At 36.1% G+C, this 25,085-nt stretch overlaps 1 protein-coding gene across 1 annotated transcript in view; it reads left to right on the top strand.

Annotated features, from left to right (window-relative positions):
• RYR2 (ryanodine receptor 2) overlaps positions 1 to 25,085 on the top strand; it is a gene marked incomplete at both ends in the record, with an annotated part of 387,777 nt that overhangs the window by 280,816 nt on the left and 81,876 nt on the right. The window contains 11 exons of the mRNA XM_080615870.1: positions 596 to 719; positions 3,738 to 3,853; positions 5,407 to 5,471; positions 7,274 to 7,395; positions 10,614 to 10,663; positions 15,876 to 15,936; positions 17,647 to 17,885; positions 19,976 to 20,057; positions 21,534 to 21,664; positions 23,139 to 23,459; positions 24,820 to 25,060. Of these exons, the coding sequence (XP_080471996.1) occupies positions 596 to 719; positions 3,738 to 3,853; positions 5,407 to 5,471; positions 7,274 to 7,395; positions 10,614 to 10,663; positions 15,876 to 15,936; positions 17,647 to 17,885; positions 19,976 to 20,057; positions 21,534 to 21,664; positions 23,139 to 23,459; positions 24,820 to 25,060 (1,552 nt within the window). The remainder of the gene's footprint in view (positions 1 to 595; positions 720 to 3,737; positions 3,854 to 5,406; positions 5,472 to 7,273; positions 7,396 to 10,613; positions 10,664 to 15,875; positions 15,937 to 17,646; positions 17,886 to 19,975; positions 20,058 to 21,533; positions 21,665 to 23,138; positions 23,460 to 24,819; positions 25,061 to 25,085) is intronic.

Raw genomic sequence — 25,085 nt, 5'->3', positions numbered from 1 at the left:
TTCCATCTGCATCTGTTTTGGCAATATTCTTTTGATCAGATTAGGCAGTTCTCTGAACCACATTTGAATAATTTACTCTTAATTTTCTATCTTTATTATTGTAAAGTAGAACTATATAATTTTCATATATTTTCAGATACATGTATATGTTGCTAAATCCCATTAACTCTTTTTGCTGTCATCAGGAACTTTAAAGGCAGGATTCTGTTTGTGTGTGTTTATATATTTGTTTATATCTTGATTTTCTTATGAAATGATGTTATTTGCTGAAATATTTTCAGCTTTATTAAATAAAGTTGTAATTGTAATACATGTTCATAACAGTTAAGCACTTTTTTCTTCTTTCAGAAAAATATTTAGCTGGCACTTGCAGCATTTGATTATGTTAGAACTATATTTTCAGCCACACCTAAAGCTTGTATCTGAATATTTTTTAGGTTTTAGACAGAAAAGTGCATTATTGTTATCTCAGACTAGATTTTACTGTAATGTGCTATGTATTAATATGACTGCTTTTACATATGACACTTACCATGTCAACAGATAACTCTTTAACTGCTTTTTAATTATTAATTCTCTTGATGTTCTATAGTAGGAGGAGGCAACCATCCTCTTCTTGTTCCTTATGATACACTCACAGCGAAAGAAAAAGCCAAGGACAGAGAAAAAGCACAGGATATTCTGAAGTTCCTACAGATTAATGGATATGTTGTCTCCAGGTAATACTCTGTTCACTGTTAGCACCACAGGAAGTTCTTAATATCCTTCAGTAGCTGGTTAGTTTATTTTTCATAGAATCATAGAATAGTTAGGGTTGGAAAGGACCTTGAGATCATCTAGTTCCAACACCCCTGCCATGGGCAGGGACAACACACACTAAACCATGCCACCCAAGGCCTCATCCAACCTGGCCTTGAACACCGCCAAGGATGGAGCATTCACAACCTCCCTGGGCAAACCATTCCAGTGCCTCACCACCCTTACAGTAAAGAATTTCTTCCTTATATCCAATCTAAACTTCCCCTGTTTAAGTTTTAACCCGTTACCCCTGGTCCTGTCACTACATTTCCTAATGAAGAGTCCCTCCCCAGCATCCTTGTAGGCCCCCTTCAGATACTGGAAGGCTGCTATGTGGTCTCCATGCAGCCTTCTCTTCTCCAGGCTGAACAGCCCCAACTTTCTCAGCCTATCTTCATACGGGAGGTGCTCCAGTCCCCTGATCATCCTCGTGGCCCTCCTCTGGACTTGTTCCAACAGTTCCATGTCCTTTTTATGTTGAGGACACCAGAAGTGCCCACAATACTCCAAGTGAGGTCTCACAAGAGCAGAGGGGCAGGATCACCTCCTTCGACCTGCTGGTCACTCCTTTTGATGCAGCCCAGGATACGGTTGGCTTTCTGGGCTGCGAGTGCACACTGCCGCCTCATGTTCATTTTTTCATTCACCAACACCCCCAAGTCCTTCTCCGCAGGGCTGCTCTGAATCTGTTCTCTGCCCAACCTGTAGCTGTGCCTGGGATTGCTCCGACCCAGGTGTAGGACCTTGCACTTGGCATGGTTAAAGTTCACAAGGTTGGCATCAGCCCACCTCACAAGCGTGTCGAGGTCCCTCTGGATGGCATCCCTTCCCTCCAGCGTATCAACCGAACCACACAGCTTGGTGTCATTGGCAAACTTGCTGAGGGCGCACTCAATCCCACTGTCCATGTCACCGACAAAGATGTTGAACAAGACCGGTCCCAACACCGATCCCTGAGGGACACCACTCATTACCGGTCTCCAGCTGGACATCGAGCCATTTACCACAACTCTTTGCATGCGGCCATCCAGCCAGTTCTTTATCCACTGAGTGGTCTACCCATCAAATTGATTATTTTTGTTTTGGTTTGGTTTGGGTTTTTTGCGTTGTTTTTTTTTTGGGTTTTTTTTGAGCTTTTTTAATTAAAGGAAAGACCTATGTTTGTTTTAAGGTTTCAGGACCTGAAAGTAGGGATGAGCTTCATATAGAACATTGTAGTGATGGGTTTTGGAGTTAGTAGCAGGAGGTTTGGAAGGTGCAAGCAGAGTTTTCCAGAATCTCTGCATGTCTTCTGCCTCTCGTCTCAACTCTGCAGCATGGTATTTCTATCTGGTGTGTCTCCACACATCCAACTATTAGTAAACTTGTTAATTTTCTACAAGTGATAGATTTATGTAGTCTTCATTACAGGTCAGGTACATGTACCTCTATAGGAATTTCCAGGTAATTGCTTTGATAAGACAGTTTTATTTCTAAAATGTACTTATTTCTTTTAAGTGAGTTACTTTGTAGTGTTATTATAATATTTTAAAAGAGAAAAGTTATTTTTAAAAGTTGGGTTTTTTTAAGCAAAAAACAGTGTAAATGTAATAATCGTGAATAAATGTAGTAATCAAAAGAGCATTCAAAATTCAGTACTTATACATGCTATTCTCTGCAGAATAACATGCATAATTCCTTTTTGTTTTTAGTATGACATATTTATCTACTAAATGCAGTGTGAGTGAAATTTTAATTAAATTGGAGGTTTGTCTGTCTATCAGCATGGCTTAGGAAATGTGAGTCACTAGGAAAGGCTGAAAGCATATCTGAGATTTGTATGACTTGAAAATTAGTAAGTGAATGAAACTTTCACAGAGGTGGATTTAAGTAATCATTGTGAATTAATTAGCCTAGCACATCTACTTAAAATCTGCCTACTTCCTTTCTTTTATACCATGCGTGAAATTCAGCCCATTTATAGCATCCCACAGTTAATTTAACAGTTCTAGGTAAAATTTCTTAGGGTGGCTGGAATAATTCAATTTACTTCCTTTCACTGGAGTAGGATGTATAAAAAAGGTTATCACTCAGCAAAGGTTTCTTTTCTCATCCCCTGTCAAAATGACAAAAGACTCCTCAGGTGATTCAATGTTACATGTTCCATTTTGAGTAATCCTTGGAAAATAACTGAGTACTAATGTACCTGGTGCATCTGACAGCGGGGTGGCTGACTCACTTGCTGGTTAAGCACAGGTTCTTCATTAAAGGCCTTAAAGTCTTGATCCTGCAGAATCAAGGCATATGTCATTGCCAACTTGTTGCTTGCAGACATCAGCCCACATCATGGAACCACCCTCCGCAAATTCATACTTACTGAAAGAAGGTACACTTTTCATATTAAACTAGTAACTATCGTGGTGCATACTTGTCCTGGGTTCAGTGCTGAGCCCAGGACAGTACTGGAAAAAGTAAGCTGCAATTCCATCACTTTGTTTCCCCCATTTTTTCACGAATGCTATGTAGCAATTCAGAGTTTTTCCACTACCAGTTGTCTTTTTCGAAAAGGTCATGAGGAGGGAGATGAGATTTACTTCTAGTTTGATTGTTTAAATCAAATATTTTAGCAGTTTCAAAATCCGTTACCCAAGAATCAATCCCTGGAGGGAAATACAAGACAGTAATGCCTTACAAGTAAGGGAAAGAAATTACAATGATACCGAATTAATCTGATTGATTGACTAGTCTAATTTTTCTGTAACCTTCTACTTGGGAAATCTGAGTTGTATCTTTAAAAATTGCTTAAAATCTAAATAAGTGTACAGTTTACTTCACAGGACAGTTCTGATGCTAATAAGAAGTTAATCATTACTAGAGAATGTGACATCAGACTACGTGGAGAGGTAAGACTACTTTGAGTCCTTCTACATGTGTGAAAATTGAGTTTCTCCTTTTTACAGAGGATTTAAGGACCTGGAATTAGACACGCCTTCCATTGAGAAACGCTTTGCCTACAGTTTCCTTCAACAACTTATAAGATATGTGGATGAAGCCCATCAGTATATTCTGGAGTTTGGTATAGTACTCCTTGTATATTTTCTTAAGAATTTTTAACTAACATGTTTGATATTATAAAAAGAAAACCTAGATTTATTTTTTTTTTTAAATTGCACATTCTTATACTAGGAGTTTTCCCTCTAGTTTACTATAGTTGATGAAAATTATGGATTTTGGAAAATTATGTAGTTTGCTTTCACTCCAGTTTCTCATATTCATTGTCATTTCCTGTGTTCATCAGATAAGGAGTGTTAAGCCAAAATTTGACTTTCATTATTTGAAAAAGAAAGCTAGCTGCACCACTGTATCTGTGCACAAACTGATCTCTCACATCTGCACATTAATATTTACTATTCATACGTAACCCTTTTTCACAGAGCAAATTAAGCCAGACATTTGTACCATCCTGATACTTTTTTTTTTTTTTCCTGGAGGAGGAAGCAGAGAAATCTCTTTCACAAAAACTCGTACAATAGGAACCTTCTTTCATGAACACCCAGCATATGTTTTGTCAACAGTGGTATCAAGGAAACAAATTAACTTGATCTGCTTTTGTTAAAGATTTTTTTTTTCTTTAAAAATAAAGTTTGGTGACCCAAGTCAGCTTCTCATATGAGGACTTAAAGCCAAAACCCCTTGCCAGGTGCAGTTGCTGTGTGGCCATGGGAGTTGCAATGACACATAACATAAACTGTGCCTCATGTCTAGGCACAGGTACTGTAACTTGACAGTATTAATGGCAGGAACAGTAGGGAGATTGAATATATCAATGCTTGTCCAAAACCCTATCTAGTTTTAAAGTGGGAATTATTGCATTCACGAATTATTATATGAAATGGTTATTTACAGTAGGGAAAGTCTGGCTTTGATAATTCATTGTAATACTTCTGCAGCTAAAGCCTGATTATCGTGGCTTCAGTCTAGTTAATTATATAGATTTGGCCTAACTGCAAGAATGATAATGAATAAATATTGAAGCAATGTTAGAGCAAATATCACTTGTGTCTGTCAGTGGATTAGTAAAAAGAAGATAATAAATAAAGAATAAATAGTGTGTGAGCTGTACCAGGTGATGTCTGTAAAGATTTGATTTTTATTTTTATAGTTATGTGGAAGTGAAGCAATTTTCATTTCATTTGGTACTAAACATTATTTTTTTTCCTGTAGACAAAGTCCACAAATAAATAGCAGAAATTTGGAAATTCTGTTTCTCCTGGGAACAACTGGAGAAAAGTGTTCCATTAGAATCTGAGTTTAGGCTTCCAAATTGCCACCAGTAACTAGAAAAAAACAAATATAAGACTAGATTTGCATCTCAGAAAAATATCCATACCTCTGGACTGCATCTACATTTTTATGGAGATTTGGACAATTATTCTTTACACATTTTATTTCTGTTACTTTTCTTCTCATGAGGTAGTCATAAAATGCCACTTTAATTAGTGTGCACTGTTTGTGATATCTTAAATCTGCATCGAAAGAGGTATTATTGTTTATAGGGTACATTTTAAAAAATGCAGAGTAGACTAATTAGGATATATGACAGGGAGCTCAATTTTCTTCTCTCTGCAGATGGTGGCAGCAGAGGCAAAGGAGAGCACTTCCCATATGAACAAGAAATCAAGTTTTTTGCCAAAGTACAGTATATCTTTGCTTATTCTTTGTCAACATTAAGTAGTTGAAGTGAGAAAGTATTTATTAGTGAACATGGTTATTGTTCTTATAGTTGCACTTTTCTGTGTTAAATTCATTATTTTGTTAATTAAAAACAGTAGTAATAAAAATATCTTGAAAATACTGTAGTATGAAGTTTAGATGTCAAAAAACCCCACAGGACTATATTTTTATTCTCATTATTTCCTTACTCTGTGATATGCAACTAGTCATATGATGTTATTCATAACCTCCCTATCTTTTCTGTTTAGTAGCCTAGTCTAATTCTGAAGTTTTTTTGCTTTTACAGTGTTCAGGCAGATAAATGTGAGCTATAGTTACTGGAATTAATATAGCTATGTATCTGTCAGTGTCATCTTCCTTATTTCTTCCCTTGTTTTAAAACTGTTCTGATGTCTGTATCATGGAATCACAGAATGGCTGAGGTTGGAAGGGCCCTCTGGAGTTCATCTAGTTAAACTTCACTACTGTCACCCAGGACCATCTCCAGATGGCTTTTGGATGTCTGCAAGGGCAGAAACTGCCGTCTGTCTGTGCAACCTGTGTCAGTGCTCAGTCATCCTCACCATAAAAAAGCGTTTCCTAATGGTCAGAGGGAACTTGTTGGGTTTCAGTTTGTGCCTATTGACTCTGGTCCTGTCACGTGGCACAACTGAATAAGAGCCTGGCTCTGTCTCCTCTACACCTTCCCTTCAGGTGTTTATACACATTGATGAGGTCCTTCCTGAACATTCTCCAGGCTAGAGTCTCAGCTCCCTCAATTTCTCCTCATGCAGTTCCTTACAATTATCTTTGTGGTGCTTCACTGTACTCTCTCTTCAGTATATTTATGTTTCTCTCATACTGGGGAGCCCAGAAGCAGACAGCACTTCAGATGTGCTGAGAGTAAGAATCACCTCTCTGGACCTGCTAACAGCATTGTCAGTGACCCAAAATGTTGCTGGCTGCCTTTGCAGGAAGGGTGCACTGGTCGTGGTCATTTAACTGTCCACTAAGACCCAGTGTCTTTCTCTGCAAAGTTGCTTTCCTGCTGGTCAACCTTCAGCTTGCAGCTTTTGCTGCATTTTCCAACCTTGATATCCTTGCAGTAAATTGTAATCTAGATAACTTAAAGCAATTCCATGTGGAAATTTGCCAAGGTCACTGAGTCTAAAGCTAGCATTCCACCTTCTTTTGGACCATGCTCCAAAAAGAAAGCAATTTCAGATTTTCTTATTGGCTAGTTTTTTTAGATGTCCACCTGGCTGACACCTGCAGTGAGCACTTAGTAATGGTGACCACATGAAGTAAACAGGAAGACTTCTGTGGACAAGCCTTTGATAAGAAAGGATGTTTGGGGAGTTTTATTTGATAGTGTCTAGAGTTAAGTGCCATTAGTGCATTGATAGTTGTAGGTGAATTTTTCTTATACCTACATTAAAAGGCATGAAGAGTTGTGTATGTGGATGTGGTATTGGAAAAATCCAAAATTGTGAGATGAAATTAAATTATACTTTCTTCTTTGTACTTCTCCTAAAAACCCACACAGATTAAGTCCCACAGGTAATATAGATTTTTTTTTTTCTGCTGCTTTCCTGAAGACATTTTAAGTGCCTTGAATACTAAATAAATTCAGTGAGAAATAGACATTAAAGAAAAAATACCTAGGGTTTTTTAAACAGAAAACATATTTGAAATCTCCTGTCTTTAGTTGTCTTACAGAGAAAGATACAGAACATAGTAAAGAAAGCCCTGAGATAACTACTTCTTTCTGGTACAATTTCAGGTTGTGCTTCCTTTGATTGATCAGTATTTTAAAAATCATCGCCTGTATTTCTTATCTGCAGCAAGTAGGCCTCTCAGCAGTGGAGGCCATGCCTCTAACAAGGAGAAAGAAATGGTGACAAGGTAAAACTTAAAATAATATTAATGTGTATGCACATGTGTGTTTGACTTTAAGCAGCGGCAGCTGATTGTACGAAAGTAAGAAGTGATGTGGGAGGCAGAGAAATATTTTTATGAAAATGCAAATTAAACCTTTTTCAGTTTCTTTTCCATTTAAGTAAATTCATTTCATAAAATGGAGAGAGGAGTACAGTTATGATTATATGCTGTTTTAAAGGCAGTGGTGATGATTTTAGCATGCGAGGAACTTGAATTTAGTATTTTGTGCATCAGCCTGTGGCTCAGGCTATAAAACTGTGTATCAGTTTTCACTGCTGGAAATAGGTATATACTGAAATCATTATACCTGAAAAATTTTGTGGTAGATTTAAAGCCCAAACTTATTTATAACTGAGTTTCAGTAAGTATCATTATTACTGTCCCACATAAAAGTAAAAAAAGAGAGAGTTGCATTTTTTCTGCTCTTTGGTTTTCTGAACAGTAATAATAACATGACAGAAATACCCACTTGATCCTTTCTCTGAAGTTATCCCTTTTTGGGCTTTCTCGTTGTGATGTGTTTTCACCTAATTTCACTTCGGGTGAATTGAGGGTGGACTACAAGATTCATGCAGGACCTACTGCATACCTGTACGTACAGGTTTCATGGTTGCATTCTTGGCTGTTACTGGATACTGAACCATGCAAAACTGAATTGCTGTTTTTTTGAGGCTGACAGCCAATTGCTGGTTATACAGACATGTGCGGCTTGCAAGATTTTGTGAATACTGAGTGAAGTTTTTAGCGACAATACTGAGCATAAGTAAGTAATGGCTGTCTTAGCTGTGTATTATCTCATGGACTAATTTGATCTGGCAGCTAATTCAGCTAATCCTGAATGGCATTCTTCAAAGAACTAAAAAAACTCTATCAAAATACATCAATCCAGACAGTTTTCCACTCTGTGAGCTGCTGTTTTCTGTCTGTAATGTCCTGTATAACAATATTTTCACAGCTGTTATGTCATACCAGTAAACCCCATACTTCTGGAATATGTCAAGCATGGATGTATCAACATAACTACTATGTAGATTCAGCACTTCTGCACACATGCTGTCTAGCTGTGTGAGATTCCTGAACATGTATCCCAGCAAAAGGATCATAGCTGCTGCCATACTTAATTGAATTACCTGCCACCCAGAAGTGTCAGCCAAAGAGGAGAAAACACATGCAGGGAAACCTCAGATGAGTGATAGCTATAACCAGGGCTATTGAGCAATTTATTTCTTAATTATCAAGAGACAAAGATCATAGAAACTAAATTATATGATCCACTTCCGGAAGGGCTGTTTTGGGCCATTTTAATAGATTCACAAAAATTATTATTTTTTTGTTTCATTTTCCTGCCCTGGTCCCCCTACCTGCCCTCAGTATTGTAGGGAGTTTGCCAAAGCTGAATTGTCGACTTGATTTTTCCCTTTAGATTTGTTTGAGTCCAACTCATACATAGGATTTTCTTCAAGCTAAGGGCAGTTCCTGGCTGCTTTTTTTTTTTTTTTTTTTTCAAATAAACTTGCATTTGTTAAGCTATGGAAGAGTATAATTTTGGATATTGATGATGCAATGACAGTGTTAAGTGCGATAGCCATTTTGTGTTCAGCAAACATGCTAAATCCAGATTTATTCTGTGGGGAAATTGGGGTCAGACCTCTTCCTGAAATGTGGTAGCATCTTGTTTGTAACCAGCCTCTTCAGGATTGGGCTTTTTGCATTTCTCATTCGTCCATCTTACAAGTCCTTGCACTACTACAGTTCTATAAAATTAGTTCTGGACATCAATCTGAGTACTGGTCATTTGGATATTTTATTTATTTGTTTAATCTAAACTAAGTACACTGGAGATAATAGGTTCAGTCTGACTTTGTGAAAATATGGTATCTGCTGAAAGCTGTGGTCAGTTGCACAACATCTGTGTGTTAGAACATAAGAGATTGTGAGCTCTTTTACTGTCTTTGTTAGAATGGACACAGGTTTTATATGACACTAACATGCTTCTGTACAGCTTTTCCTGTTGGATTGGGTGAGCCAGGATCCTCATAAAAGAATATATAGTTTATGTTTGCCTCATAGAATAAAAAGTGAACAGAGATCCCTGAACATGCACCAATGAGACTCATTTCTAAAACAGAGCAGTTGCTGTTGCTACAGTGGATCATTGTGCACTGGCTAATTAGCTGGATTCAACACCACATTCACCTGGCTGTTCTGATTTTGGACATGTTTCCGTTTGGCATCCTGTCAATGGAACAACATGTTCAGATCTCATCCATAATCTCTGCAGACATGCTTATGGTGTCTTTTACTTTTAAATCGGAGGTTGATAACTAGCCTGTGTGCCTAGTAATTAAATAGCTTAATAAAATGACATGATATTGTTCATGTCATTTATAGCAGATGAGGGGTTTTGCAGCATAAAAATAACACCAAAATTGATGTTGCTATTAGGGACAATTCTAAGAATGAACTGGATCATAAAGACTGAGCTAACCCCTCCTAAATTTGGAGGCCAGTTCAGTTTGGGTAGGGCAGTGTGCTTCTGCTTCTGTGAATTAACACAAAACTTCATTTTTCATTCTTCTGAATGGGGCACTGCTCATCAGCACAGGAAGTAATTCAAACATGTGAAATGAAATCGTTGATCGCATCCATTTTTGTTGGTTTTTTATCCATGTAAGATGATATTTCTCACATTGAGTGTGTTTAAAAAGCAATTTATTTGAAAAGAAGTCCTCACTGTGTTCGAGATGACAAGATCCAAATTGGACTAAACATTTGCCATCAAACACTTCAATTAATCTGATTTGTTTACCTTTTCTTTTCAAATTGTCAGTGGTATCTTGAATAGCACACTGACCACGTTTTACTTCTTCAAGCTTCGATGGTTATTTCCTTGTGGGTTATCATATAGGATGCTTTTATATTAATTAGCTTTGCTTTTAAATTTTTTTTGTTTCTTTAATTATAATATGTGCTTATTTAACCATGTCTGTTAAGGATATGCACTTAAAAACTCTTTCTTTAGTACTGTCCCACATTCTGCTCAGATAATTGATTCTTTCTGCGTGACATCATGTTGCTTTTCCTGCTCATATATCAGCTGTTATTTTTTCTTTCTCCCTTCCCCCCCTCCTTATTTTTTTCCTTTTTCCTTCTTTTCTCTTTTATTTTTCTTTTGTCTTCAGCCTGTTCTGCAAACTTGGAGTTCTTGTCAGGCATAGGATTTCACTGTTTGGTAAGGAGACCCTTGACAAATACTAGCATGGCGATCACTTGGTTTTCTTTGCCATTTTTGCATTGTGTTATGTGCTGCTTTGTTGCATGCTGCATGGCTGAAATGCATGGTCTGCACAGACCACTAATTGTTTAGGCTGATAGATCACAAAAGAATTTTTTAGATGGAATAAAAAGCTTTGTAGTTATCAGTTTGGGGGAGGGGGGTATTTAATTGTCCGTGTGCCTTAACTAATACCTGGATTTCATTATCCTACCAAGGAATTTTGCTGAGTTAATTATAATTACTAATTTGTTATTTTATTCTAAATTTTTTGGGAAAAACCAGAGCATCAGAACTGCACATTTGTATTGGAAAGTCATTAAGGACAATTTGTAGTGGGCTGAAATGCTTAGTTATGTTCTGTGGAATTCTTAAATATTCCCAGATGTGCCTGACTCCACATACGCATGTGTACTATCTTTCTTGTATTATGTGAATCTATCAGGAGCTTGGTGTTTGTCTTATGCTATGTGAAAATCACTTAATTGAAGTAAATTTGAAGTCTCTATCAAGCGTATATATTATATGCAATGTGTGGCACAGTCATTTACTCTGCAATTTTTTTCTTATGCCCTGATGGTAGGGAGTTGAAATAGTACACCGTACGCATATATAGTTTCTGTGAGGGGTGCATTGCAAACTTCAGCATCCATGAACATACCTAATTGGGTAATTATCTAGCGGATTAGAATTTGATTGAGATAACATGCATCTAACTCAATTCCTGCATATTTCATTCAATTTGAAGGGAAGGAACTCACTTGCTGCAGCAGTGTGGTGTTTAAAAAGCTTACAGACCGTTATGAAAACCATTAAACTAAGAAGAAAGATCGGAAGTTATTTTGGGATATCGCTTTTAAATATATTTTGGGATGAACTCAGTGGATTTACCTGTAAAGCCAAAAGATCATAGGAGGAATGGAGTTATTTCTGCAGCTGTGTGGCATTGTTGCAGCTTTTTCTGAAGGGTGGAGTATGTCACAAACATACATATAAGCTCTGGTTCATACCCTAGGTTGTTTCTTCAAAGAATGAACTAGCTCAGGTATACTATTAAAATTTTGCAAATCTTTTTTATTATTGTGTGAATTTATTTTTCTGACTTTTTTTTTTTTTTCCTAAAATGAGTAACAGCTGAAGTTAAAAATCTAAGTTAATGTAACTTTCTTCAGTATTAAAGGAAAGAACTTTTCAATTCCACATCTCAGTTTGTTCATTTTCTGTTGTTTTGCTGGGTCCAAGTGGTAGAAGGAGATACATCAGATGGGATCAGATGAGTATTCACTATGACTACAGTTTTTACCTCCTTTCCTAGTGTGCCGTAACCAACAGAATACAAAATCCTCATGCCAACACAGAAGTTACTGTAGTTTTTATGTGAGTTATGACATGAGACTCTGGAGCACGGTTGTTTACTAACTGAAGTTAAAGTTATCTTACAGTTTGCCGTACCTTGACAGGGAATTACATCATATTAGAAAACCTGATCAAAAGAGTTGCACTTACTCCAGCAGAGACAAGGACTGTGTAGAAGAAGGGGAATGCTCATAAGGACAGCCTCTGAGCATAGCTGGGGTCTAGAAAGTTACTTCTGTGTTTTGGGGGATCTTGAATGAGCAAGAGTTGCTCAATAATAACCTTTATGGATAGAGTAGGGGATTTGCTATAACTGAGAGCAAAGTGCTGTATAGTTTTGCTATGTAGGTGTTTTGTATTACTGTGAATTTGAATGGTACTTCTGAAGACAGCTGCATGTTTCAAAGTGATTAGTAAATTCTTGTCACTTCAGCCATATATAGAAGTCTTGATAAAATGGGAAATTATGAAAGTCTTACAGAATGAACTTACACAGTTAATAGCATTTGATATCTAAGAGGGTCACTGAGATTATGGAATTGTAATTTGGCATCGAATTATTATTTCTTTACACTGTGAAATAATTTACTGTTTAAGAGCTGTAGGTGTGCATCAGTAAGACTACTGATTTACTTTAATTACTATTAATGGGCTGAATTTGAAAGGTTTTAGTGAATAATTTTGGTGAATTGAGAATTTGAATTCCTATTTTCTCAATTTAAAACCCAAATTTATATGACTAGTTTCATTCACATTTTATATCGTTTAAATTTCCAGTAAGGCATTTTTTTCTGGAATGGGTTGCCCAGAGAAGCTGTGGATGTCCCATCCCTGGCAGCGTTCAAGGCCAGGTTGGACAGGTCTTTGAACAGCTGGGTCTAGTGAAAGGTGTCCCTGCCTATGGCAGGGGGGTTGGAACTAGATGATCTTTAAGGTCCCTTCCAACCCAAACCAGTCTGTGATTCTATATAAGTATGTGAGATTTTTTATTTTTTTTTTTTTTTAATTTTTTTGTCAGTAATGCACAGTCATGAAAGAAAAAATTAGCTGGGTAAGATAAGAAAGGTCTGGGTTTGCTCACCCAATTTGGGGAACTTAGAGCAATTGATCAGGGAAGTTCCTAAAAAGAACTAGAAGGCTTTTTCTTCCTAATGTCATCCTGAATTTATAAATGTCTTTCCAGTGAGGCATCTTGGAATCAATATCCATTGCACTTTCACAATACAGCAACAGTTCTTCCCTCCTGATATAATATTTCAGCTTTCTAGAATATGTAGGACTGCACCTCAGATTATTAAAGAAACCCAGTTGTGCAGTTCATGTGATCGTCTGCATTTATAATACATGCTGAACAGTGATCCAGCCGTTAAGCTAATATTTGTACTAGCTCCTGGGATACTTTAAGCCTCAAAACTCTTGAACTCATGTGGTTTAGTATTTGCATATGTCCAGCCGCTATTTTTTTTTTTAGTTGTGTGAAGAGTTCCCATAAGGAACAGCTGTTGTTTCAGTTCTTATCCTGTTGAATTGTACTCACCACCTCCCCTTTCATGATATAAAGGAATTTTATATACTGTATGTTCATTTCTACATCAGTGTTCTATATCTAGTTTTTAGGCTTCTGAAAACTAGTAACATTTTTAATTAAGAAAAAAAAATTGTATTTTTATTTAATGAAAGTACATATATACACTGTGAAATAATGACAATAGTAATAAAACCAGTTTAATTAGAAACCCCTTTATTTTAGGTTTTATAGCTCAGTTTAAAAAAAAAAAGATGGCCTGAAATTTACTGCTGACCTCAGGTTGGAAGCAAACTGATTCTTGAAACTTTCAGTTTAAAAGGATTTTTATTTTTCTTTTTTTAGCTGTGGCATTTTAAGGTAAAATATTTAAAACACCTCTTTTTGTGGGTTTTTGTTTTAGAAATACCATCAAAGCAGCTACATTTGCGATACTGAAAAAGAGCAAGACACAGAATTTCCACTGAACCTAAACCTGTCTTTTATAAAAAGACTCAAATTGCATTTTCTAAGATTTTGTAACAAATCCTTCCTGAAGGAGACATTCAAGAAAAGAAGCCTCATGATAATTTTGCAAGTTTGGTTTTAGTGTTACATGGCTAAACTCTAGAATGTCAATCCATTTAGATTGAATGGGGCTGCATTTATTGTGGTCGCTGAATCTGTCCATCCCAGTCTGTGGAACCACCCACACTGCAGTGTCTGCTACCAGGATATGTCTAAAGCTTGTCTGGTTTTCAGAGTAACTAGATAAATTTGTGACCCTTCCATCTGGTTGCAGCATACAAAGTACCTGATTCCTGATAAATATATGTTCCTCTTGAAATATGTCTACATATTATAAATAGATTGCCAGTTAAAATTTTCAGGGAAATTTTCATTAAGCACCTCTGTACTGCACTGTAGCATGCAGCGTATACACACCTGACTGACGAATATTAAAATGCTATTTCATGACGGTCTAATCCGCATGGGTTGCTTTGAGAATTTCCTTCTATCTCTGATATCATTAGAAAGTCCTGCACTGTCTTCACCAGCTCATATCACTACAGCAGTACAACAGTAAGTCAAAAAACAGGCGCTGGTAAAAAACTTAATCTTTTGGGGTGGGTTTTTTGTAGGACTTTTTTAGGCCACCTGAGCTTTCTCATCTGGCTGCTATATCATTGCATGACCACCAGTGTGAAGAGGGTGGGGCTGCCTGGCTAGGGGCAGCCATGGATGCTGTGGTTCAAGTTTGTTTAATCTGCTGAGGTTGAACACCACAACAACACCTCCTAATTTGATGGCATAGAACAACATTCTCAGTGCTGTAATAAACCTTTCACTCCTTCCTTACAATTTATCTTTTAAAATCTCTATTTCACTGAAATAGTTACTAATTTTAGTTGCACGTTTGCCTGTATTTTCAAGTGTAATAACTACCAGTGAGAAAGTATGGCACACTGTGTGCAGATTACAGTATTTTCAGAAATCCATCTTAAACATTCAATTTGCTGCTGCCTTTTGTTTTGTGAGAAAATTTAAATATTTTTAAGCGAGAAAAGATATTTTCGTTTTTGCAGAGATTTAGATTAAGTATACACACATGTATTAAATAAGCAGTGGATCAAATTTGCGTAGCCTGAATCTGTTGATTTGAAAAGTGAACTTAGAGGGGGCTTGTACATGGCAACATCTTGGGATGTACATACGCATATAAGGCATGTTGTGTGCCAGTTCTCTTTTTACATTCATAAGTGTGAAAAAAACATATTATGGGAGATATATATTATGTCAGAGACTGTTACTCATGCGGGTCACATCTATTGTGCTATAAATAGCTGCAGCCCAGTGGTAACAGAAGGGAACTAACCTTTTTGATGACATTTTGCATAAATGTTCTCTTCCTGCAATAGCTTGCTAAAGTTAACAGCTTTTATGTTGCTTGAGAGGGGGAAGATGTATATTCAATAAACTTGATTCAATTAAAGCAAAACTAACAGAACTTAAATGAAAACCAGACAATACACTGCAGCTGTAATTAACCCCACATTGAAGTGCTTCCATCTTGATTGCCTCAGCTATTTTATGAGATGCTTTACTGCCTCTGGTTACTGCATTTGTGTAAACAAGGCTAAGACAACAAACTGCATGTTTCTTAACTTGAATGTTAAAATTATGCAGAAGTTCAGTTGCACTTCTGCTATGTCATTTACTGTTTCATTAAAACAGGGAAAACAGCAGAGTGTAGGTATGCTATACAGTATGCTCAGCTTAATTAGTGGATAATTTTCCTCCCTTGTTTAGGAAATGATGCAACGTCAATAGTCAACTGTCTTCACATACTGGGCCAGACCTTGGATGCAAGGTAATACAGAATCTATTTTCTAAAATATGATGAAAATTACTCAAGAAACTAATGTTCAGTCAGATTTGGGCTACCTGTTTAAAGCTACAGAATTTCAAACCTCAAAAAGTTATGTTACTGAAAATAATTCCCATTACAAAGTAGGTTAATTACTAGTTAATTACAACGGTTTGGTAGAACAGTATTTATCTGTAAGTTACACTTTCAACTTCAGTTCAGATCAATGGTGTCCATGAACTGCTGGCTATTAGCTCATCTCGCTTTAATCGTGTGATCATCCCAAAACCACAGTAACAGTATAAATATTTTGTTATTTTGCTTGTAAAAAAAAAATCAGGCATTAAATGCGTATGAAATGCAGTAAATCTGTCTAATAGAATATTAGAAAATGTTTACATTGTCTTCATTGCAAAGTTAAGTTATTCACTGTCGAATTGGAACAAAAAAAACCCCTTTTACATTGAATTCATTGGTACTATTAAATTAAGCTTCAGCCATTGTGAGGTTCATGGATGAGACAGTATTGAAACATTGGAGGGTAGTGTGTTGCTTTGGATTAACTGTACAGTCAACTACCTGTGCTGATAGCTGACTTTTAGATCTTTGCAGTTCTGAAACAAAACATGGTAGTTTAAATGACCTCCATGGTAATTTAAAAAAACTTTCATTCACTTTGAATTTACTCTTAAAAAATTGGCTGCATTGGCTGCATTGTAGGTAGCTCTTTTTCTCAGCATCTTTGCAGTGGGTTGAGTGAACAGGTTTTATTTTCCATTTGCCATGGGGTAGAGTCACAATCATGTCATTAGTATTGTTCAGCTGTTGAGCTGTAATGCTTTAGTTTGCAATATTTTGGAGTTTTGTCATAGATTGTACGTGCTGTATGCATGGAATGCAGATACAGGTGGAGGTCACCAGTTCAGCTCTTGGTAGAGACGTAAAAATAATGCCAAAATGGGACTTAGGGATTCATGGAGGTTACATGGAAGTTTGAAAATATTGCCATTATTACTGTATATATTTGCTCTGTCAAACAAAAAAGCAAACCTGGACTGTTATTCAATTTATAAAAGAATTTTGCCTGTATTTATTTTATGAATGCCTACATAGATACTTTTCTTAAATGAAGGATCTCTGTAATTGAGGTAGTTAAACAAGGTAACAATTTTCCTGGATTATACCATTACATAACTGATTATGGTGTTATAGTTATGTAATCAATGCACTTATTTACTTTATTTATATATTTTAAACAGATTTGGTTGGTTTTAATCATTCCTTTCTGATGCCCTTATTCTGGAGGCAGAAATATGACTGTCATGTTTGGGTAGACTTTCTGAGCTCTAGCTTGAGATAGTTCTTCTCTTCCTAGAGTTATAAATTGCAGACTTATTCATTCTTCAGTTAATTGATATTAACTGAGAATTAATATTGAATTGATAATTGATAATTCTCAGTTTATTGATACATTTAAAAGGACTTTATTTTTTCAGTGGGTAATCAGATGCAATTGCCTTATGTCCTGCAGGAAAGCTGTGAAATGCTTTTCACTATGTTTTCTGCTATGAGAAGATTTTACAATATCAGAAGATGAAAGATTTTTTTCTTCAGATCTTTATTTTCAATTTCATATAAACCAAGACTAGGCTTTATGTCATGCTTGTCTAATAGCATATTCTTTTTTTCATTCTTTCTGCATTCCATATACAGGACTGTGATGAAAACTGGTCTGGAATCTGTTAAGATGGCATTGAGAGCGTTTTTGGACAATGCTGCTGAGGATCTGGAGAAAACAATGGAAAATCTTAAGCAAGGCCAATTTACACACAGCAGAACCCAGCCAAAGGGAGTTACACAAATCATTAATTATACCACGGTTGCTCTCCTGCCAGTGCTATCTTCATTATTTGAGCATATTGGACAGCACCAGTTTGGGGAAGATTTGATTTGTATGTATTATTTAGAAGTGCCATGCCACTAAAATACCTACAGTGTCATGTAGTAAGCACTACTAGACTCTCAGCTTTATTAGAGAAGGACAAATCCTTCTGACATAATTTTGACATAATTTTAGTTGATTTAATCAAATGTTTGCTGTAATCAGCCTAGAACAGTCTATAGGTTTAATAGACTGTGTAAATATTAACACAGATGTGGCTGTGTTTAGACAGTCAGAAGTCTATATTTTGTGTATGACTTTACCATAGATTCAGTGTGACTTCTTTTTTCTTTGTGAAAAGTTACTTTGCATAAGTTAATTTGTCTTTGCTCTGTCTATAAATGAGGCTATACTATGAGAATAATGTTATTCCATCTTCCATGCACTTTGATTCAGTTTTGGTTAGCAGGGAATTTGGGTGGGTACAGCTTAGATCCTAGGACTGGAAGGAGCTCCTGAAGAATTCAGGCAGTGGAGAAGGGAATGTGTATGAGACTGTATATGAGAATTTCTGTAGAGATTTTGATTATGGCACATTTAATGTCCTTTATTTTCCCAAACCCAGTCTCTACAAGACAAAATTTTGCAGTCTGCAACACAGAACTTCAATTTCATATATTTTAGGAACTCTACATGAAGTCTGTTGTCCAGACTGCAGTAAAGAAAGCAATTCTGTTCTGTGTAGCTATGTCAGTTATGAACTTAACTGAGAGAAGGACCTTGAAGAAAAGGATGTCTAATTACATTTTTTCTTGTTTTAGAATCTGGAAAAGTGTCATTTAAAATAGCATTAAGATAACTGATTTTTAAAATCTGGCATTGTGCAGATGAATTCGAATTTGATGAGATGTAAACATCTACTTTTCTCATTAAATTAATTTTATAAAATTCAGGAGGCTGTGACAGGATCCAGAGAAAGTCATCTCTGGGGCTCACAGCATCACTTGTTCATCATAAACCACTTTTTCATACATCAAGATGTTCATGCCTTCTATAATTTTTCCTCTGGTATTCCATGTTTTGGAAGTTAATACTTAGCCTCTGATACTTTGTCACTTAAGTTGGTATTCCTAATCAGCTATTCTACACACATCACACTGGTGTCAAACACCCAATCTGGGATTCATGAACTGAGAAAGAATGTGTAATTTAAATTGTGCCCATTTATTTTGTCTACAGCATAGTTGGAAAAGCTAATTTTTCTTGCAAACTACTTTTTACATCTTGTTAAGAATAAGATTGACTTATTTCTACTACTCTGATGACAAGCATCTTGAACTGGTGCTTATACCTAATATTGCTACTATATGTACAGAGTAGTCCATGATGTCATCATGTACAAAGGGTGGGTCCGGGTACATGAAGTACGTGCTGGAAAAGCATTTTTTTTCAAATAGATGTTAAGATTATTCTCCCATTTTTGTGACTGAAACATCTGATAATTTCAAAACATGCTTTGGTGAAGTATTCATAAGAACTAAAGGATTATTTTTCTAATCTTTTCTCAGTCTGAAGTATAAATTAAGTACATGCTATTAACTTGTATCTCTGTCTAAATTTTAAAATATCTAAACAGTGATTAAAAGAATTAAATATGTGTTTAACAGGATTGCTTATCTTTTGTAATATATTTTATACACTGGTGTTACGTTTGTAAATTGATTTGTTCCTTAATATTTTTTTTCCACTTAGAGCACTTTACTTGATTTGCCATGAAACTTTAACTGCTACAGACAAACTAGAAAAGATTCACTGACATTTTTTAAATAGCTGTTAAATTAATAAATTCTCAGATTATTCAATTAGATGTTATCTGTAAAGAGTTGGTATGTCATTAATTTCAGAAAGTGATTGCACTAGTGAAATACGTTTACCATCTCAGCTGGTAACTTGGTATTGGAGTAAATGGAAGTTTTGAGTAAAGACTGTGGTGCTCAATGGTCAGAAGACTTTGTATTTAGAGAGTGATTTTTGTGGATTGCCTTTGGTAGCTTAATAGTATTAATTCAGTTATTGTCAAAATAAGTTTATTTTAGCTCTACAGAAATATATTGCAATGAAAAATCTCTTCATACCTGTAATTTTTCTTCTTCTCTTTAGTGGAAGATGTTCAGGTCTCCTGTTACAGAATACTGGCCAGTTTATATGCTCTGGGAACCAGCAAGAGTATCTATGTAGAGCGGTAAGAAGGAAAAGTGTTCCTCTGTTTTTAAAATTCATGTTTATGTTTAGCTTCATGAATATGCAGTCCAGAGAAGACTGTAGGAAAAGATGGTTGGAAAAGATTGTTGTTGGAAAGATATCTTAGTGACAAAAGGTGCTCAGATATTAAGTGGAATGCAGCTGCATGTATTATAATACACTGAGACTGTTGCATTGTTGGCTTTCTGGTGGGCTGGGAGCACCCACTGCCGGCTCATGTTCATTTTCTCATCAACCAGCACCCCAAGTCCTTCTCCGCAGAGCTGCTCTGAATCTCTTTGCCCAACCTGTAGCTGTGCGTAGGATTGCCCTGACCCAAGTGTGGGACCTTGGCTTTGTTGAACTTCATGAGGTTGGCATTGGCCCACCTCTCAGGCTTGTCCAGGTCTTTTCTGGATGGCATCCCTTCCCTCCAGCGTATCAACCGAGCCACACAGCTTGGTGTCATTGGCAAACTTGCTGAGGATGCACTCAATCCCACTGTCCATGTTGCTGACAAAGATGTTGAATGGGATCAGTCCCAGCACTAACCCCTGAGGGACACCACTTGCTACCCTGTCTCAAATTGGACATTGAGCCATTGACTGTTGATCTAGAAAAAATATAAATTCCTAGAAAAAAAAAAAAAAAAAGAAAAAAACCCAAAAAACTGAAGATGAATCTTGTTGCATCACTTGATCAGTTTGGAGCCCTTTTTCCTTTACTTAGGAGTTCACAGAATTGCTGGATTTCTGTCAACTGTATGGCTCAGCTTCAGCAGCTAAGGATTTCTTACATATCTAAAACTTGCTCTGATCAACTGAATTGGAAATCAAAGAATAGTTTTAAATGTCCCCTGAAAGACCCAAGTGGAGTGCCAGGATTGGTTACTTTTTCATAGAGAAAGGCATTTTACAATTTTGACACACTCAAGGAATTTTGGTTATCAAATAGATGTCATATTTCAAGAGATTGGAACAATATTTTTGTGCAAGATCTGTCAGAATTATTGATCATTAGAAACAGTTCTCCACTCTCTGAAGAACTTAACTTTCATGCTAGACTAGGGTCTGAAATTACTTCACACAAATAAAATGATAGTTGTATTTGGTCTCTCGGTCTGTTCAGTAGCTTTTTCTTAACAGGAGAGATTATAAAGACAGTAAAGCTGAGAGGAAAGTAATAGAACAAAACACATTGTTATGATGACCTTGGATTTTCCCTGCATGTTTCTCATTTTATCTCAGCTAAGCAGGCCACCTTTGACATTTTATGTCTTAGCATTTCGGTCATGTACTAGCAGAAGTTTGCTGGATTTGTTTCTATAACCTGTTCTTGTGTTAATGATCCTAATAATGTAGTGACTTATCTCTTTGAGTCAAGCTCATCTTAGAACAAAAATGAGGCTGGTATACAACTATCCTGAGGTGCACTCAATCATCAAAGATGTGTATCCGTAATGTTTGTTAATTCACAGGCAACGATCAGCACTAGGAGAATGCTTGGCCGCTTTCTCAGGTGCCTTTCCAGTGGCTTTTTTGGAAACTCATTTGAACAAGCATAATATCTACTCCATTTACAATACGAAGAATGCAAGAGACAGAGCAGGTATTTCCAGAAACTCACGTGATGGCTATGAAAATACAATTTCACTATAAATGCTACTTGCCTTAATACATATATTTTTGCATGTATTTTATAGTGCAAGAATTTTCTTGTAATCCCTTGGTTGTATTTCTTTCCAAAATCAATCAGCTAAGTCTGTTAAAAGTGATTTTTTTTATGTTTCTAAAGATAATCAATGTTTTCATTTTGAGATACCATTCAAAAAATACCACTTTGGAATCAATTTGTTGAATGGACTTTGCACATTTTTACTATCTGAGATGTTTTATATTTGATGATAAAATTATGTAACTCTAGTGCCTCAGTTTCTGTATGCAATATTGGGTCCTAAAACATACATACTTGCAATTGAAGGAAATTACCTTTGCCTGTATTAAGTACATACTATACCCTTAGAAAGTGAATACACTGCAGAGGAGTATGTAAATCTTTGTTTGAAATACAAGACAGTACAGATACTTTCTAGTAACATTATGTATATTTTGCATACCGCTGAGTTCCATTCTGAAACTCTTGATGTTTCTTATGCTAAAACACAATTGTTGAATAAGGTCATGCACAGTACTTGCTCCTACGATAGGGAAGTTACGTCAGAACTCTACAAACTCTGCTTTAAGGAGACTGTGATGGCTGTGTAAAATGTATTTGGGTCTAAGTAGAAGAGACTGTTTTTGAAAAACACTAGCCTGAGGCTATGTAGGTACAAACACGTGGATTTACAAATTGCAGGCTAAATGTTCAATATATAGATACCTCTGTGTGTCATTGTATGTGTATGTCAGAATGTTAGATACTGAAGAGCTAATAGTTGTGGTTACAGATATTTCTTTGTAAATGACAGAAACTGACCCAAAAAATACAGGCAACTGCATGCAGTGCCTTTTCAGAGAAAGGCACTGATAATTCAAAAACTTGAAAAGTAAATACGTACAATCACAAATTCACCTCCAGAAGTCAATTTTCAGAATCTGCTCTACTTGTTATGTCAGGCAATTATTTTTTTTTTCTGTTAGCATTTGATGTCTCATATGACATGTAGTGGAGAGATGTTTCCTTACATTAATTTGTTTCCTCAACTGCAAAACTTATGTTGGAAGACATTATGAAATTTAAGCTTGATTTTGATTTTTCAGAATTCATTCTCTAATAGTTACATTTTTAAAGCTTCCATATAGGAATTATTTTTATTAAAGAAAGTTTTATTATTGAACCTTATATAAAAATGATTTATTATTCAATGCTATGAGAGTGCCTGGGTTTTATTGTTGAGTTTGATTTTTTTGTTTGTTTTAGTTTAATTTTTTTTGTGGTGGGATTTGGGGTTTTTTTCCTTGTATTGGAAGGGCATAAATGTAAATAAAACCCATAATTTTTATGGACTAGCAATTGAAAATAATTATTTTCCCTCTATGATTTAGTTTATTGATTTTTTGATTTATTTTTTTTCCCCCAATAGTTCTCAATTTGCCTACTAGTGTAGAAGAGGTTTGCCCAAATATTCCTTCCTTGGTGAAGCTAATGGAAGAAATTGTGGAACTGGCAGAGTCTGGTATTCGTTACACACAAATGCCACATATCATGGAAGTAATACTGCCTATGTTATGTAGTTACATGTCACACTGGTGGGAGCATGGGCCAGAAAACAATCCAGAAAAGGCCGAAATGTGTTGCACAGCTTTAACGTCAGAGCACATGAACACTTTGTTGGGTAACATATTGAAAATCATCTATAACAACCTTGGTATTGATGAAGGAGCCTGGATGAAGAGATTAGCAGGTAAGATGTAAAAACAAACAGATGTGTGTATATTCAGAATATATATATACACACGCACACTCTGAATTACTCTGTATTTACCTTGTTAAAATTGAGCAGAACAGCACCTCTGTTTTTACATTTTTAAACAATACAGATGTTGATTAACCAGAAATATTCAGTATAAAGAATGAGCAGCGTAAACAGCACATTTTAATCTTTTAATAAGTAATATAAGAAGTACCTTTAGAATATTTTGTTTTCTCCAGAATATGTACATATACTTTTTGCAGTATATTGAAGGACTATAGTAATTTAGGCCATTTTCATTATACAGCAGGTTTCCATTTGCAGGCATTACACAGCTTCTTACTATTCTGTATGAGTGCTGGATCCTTAAAATACTGATTTGAAGCTGTATATCTGTATATTCACAATGAAATGTGGAAATGTATGTAAGTTTAGTAATCCTTATGTTAACTTTATTGTGACACCTTAAAATTTATTCTGAAATGGTTTCTTTCTCAGTGTTGCAGTCTGTAAGGAAAAGTCATTTCAGTTTTGTGAATTTAGTTTTTCAATTAGGCTTTCTTATGGTTTTCCAATACGTATTGTTGTAGTGATTCCATTCGTGGTAGCAGTCTGCGTTCCTAGTCTTTTGAGGATTAGTAATGTAATTTGATTTAAGGATATCTGCCTAAAATCCTTTGTCATCTACTCGATGCATTACAAGTTGGTTTGCACTAATGGACCCAGATGAATTGTTAATTTACATATTCATTTTTATGAGTAGATATGCAAACAGTTTGTGCTATCAAGTCTCAAATGGCTGGTTGCTGAATGGTTGAAATGGTCTAATTTCTGTCTACACACAATCTACTGTCCTAATGTGCATAAAAAATGCAAGCAGGCTGTTTCAGTAGGTTGGCAAATAACTAGAACATGCTTTCCACTTACTTGCTCAAGCTAAAAAGCAAGATTCAAAAGAGGAGCCAGTGGCTGAGGAAACTTGTGTGTGCATTATCTAGCTATATAGGTGTCCACTGATACATACCATAAACAATTTCTACATTGCTCACTAAAATCGTGCAGCCAAATACCAATATGTTGACAGCATGCAGTAAAGAGGTATTTATGATCTTGCAGGCTTAGTCTGTGAAGCTGTAATTTCTGCCCTTGTAGTGACAAAGTGAATTGATAGTCAGTTTTCAGTATGTGAAATCCTGGCCACATTTAATTCTTGGCAGTACTTCTGCTGATTTCAATGGGGGCAGGATTTTACTCTGTAGCCTAGAAATAAGATCCAAGGAAAAGGGAAAAGGTAGTTTCTCTTTATATTTTGTGGCCAGGTATATGTTATAATGCTCATTACCTTAAATAGTGTTTTCCCAGCCCATCATAAGCAAAGCGAAGCCACAGCTCTTAAAGACACACTTCCTGCCACTGATGGATAAGCTAAAGAAAAAGGCAGCAGTGGTTGTATCGGATGAAGAACATCTAAGAGCAGAAGGCAGAGGTGACATGTCGGAGGCTGAACTGCTCATCCTAGATGAGTTCACCACTTTGGCACGGGACCTCTATGCCTTCTACCCTTTGTTGATTAGATTTGTGGACTATAACAGGTATGTGGAGAGGAAAGGGTCAATG

Source organism: Psittacula echo, assembly GCF_963264785.1.
Source record: "Psittacula echo genome assembly, chromosome: 4".
Lineage (NCBI taxonomy): Eukaryota > Metazoa > Chordata > Aves > Psittaciformes > Psittacidae > Psittacula > Psittacula echo.
The sequence above is the reverse complement of the archived record's forward strand: the minus strand, read 5'-3'. Positions and strand labels throughout refer to the sequence as shown.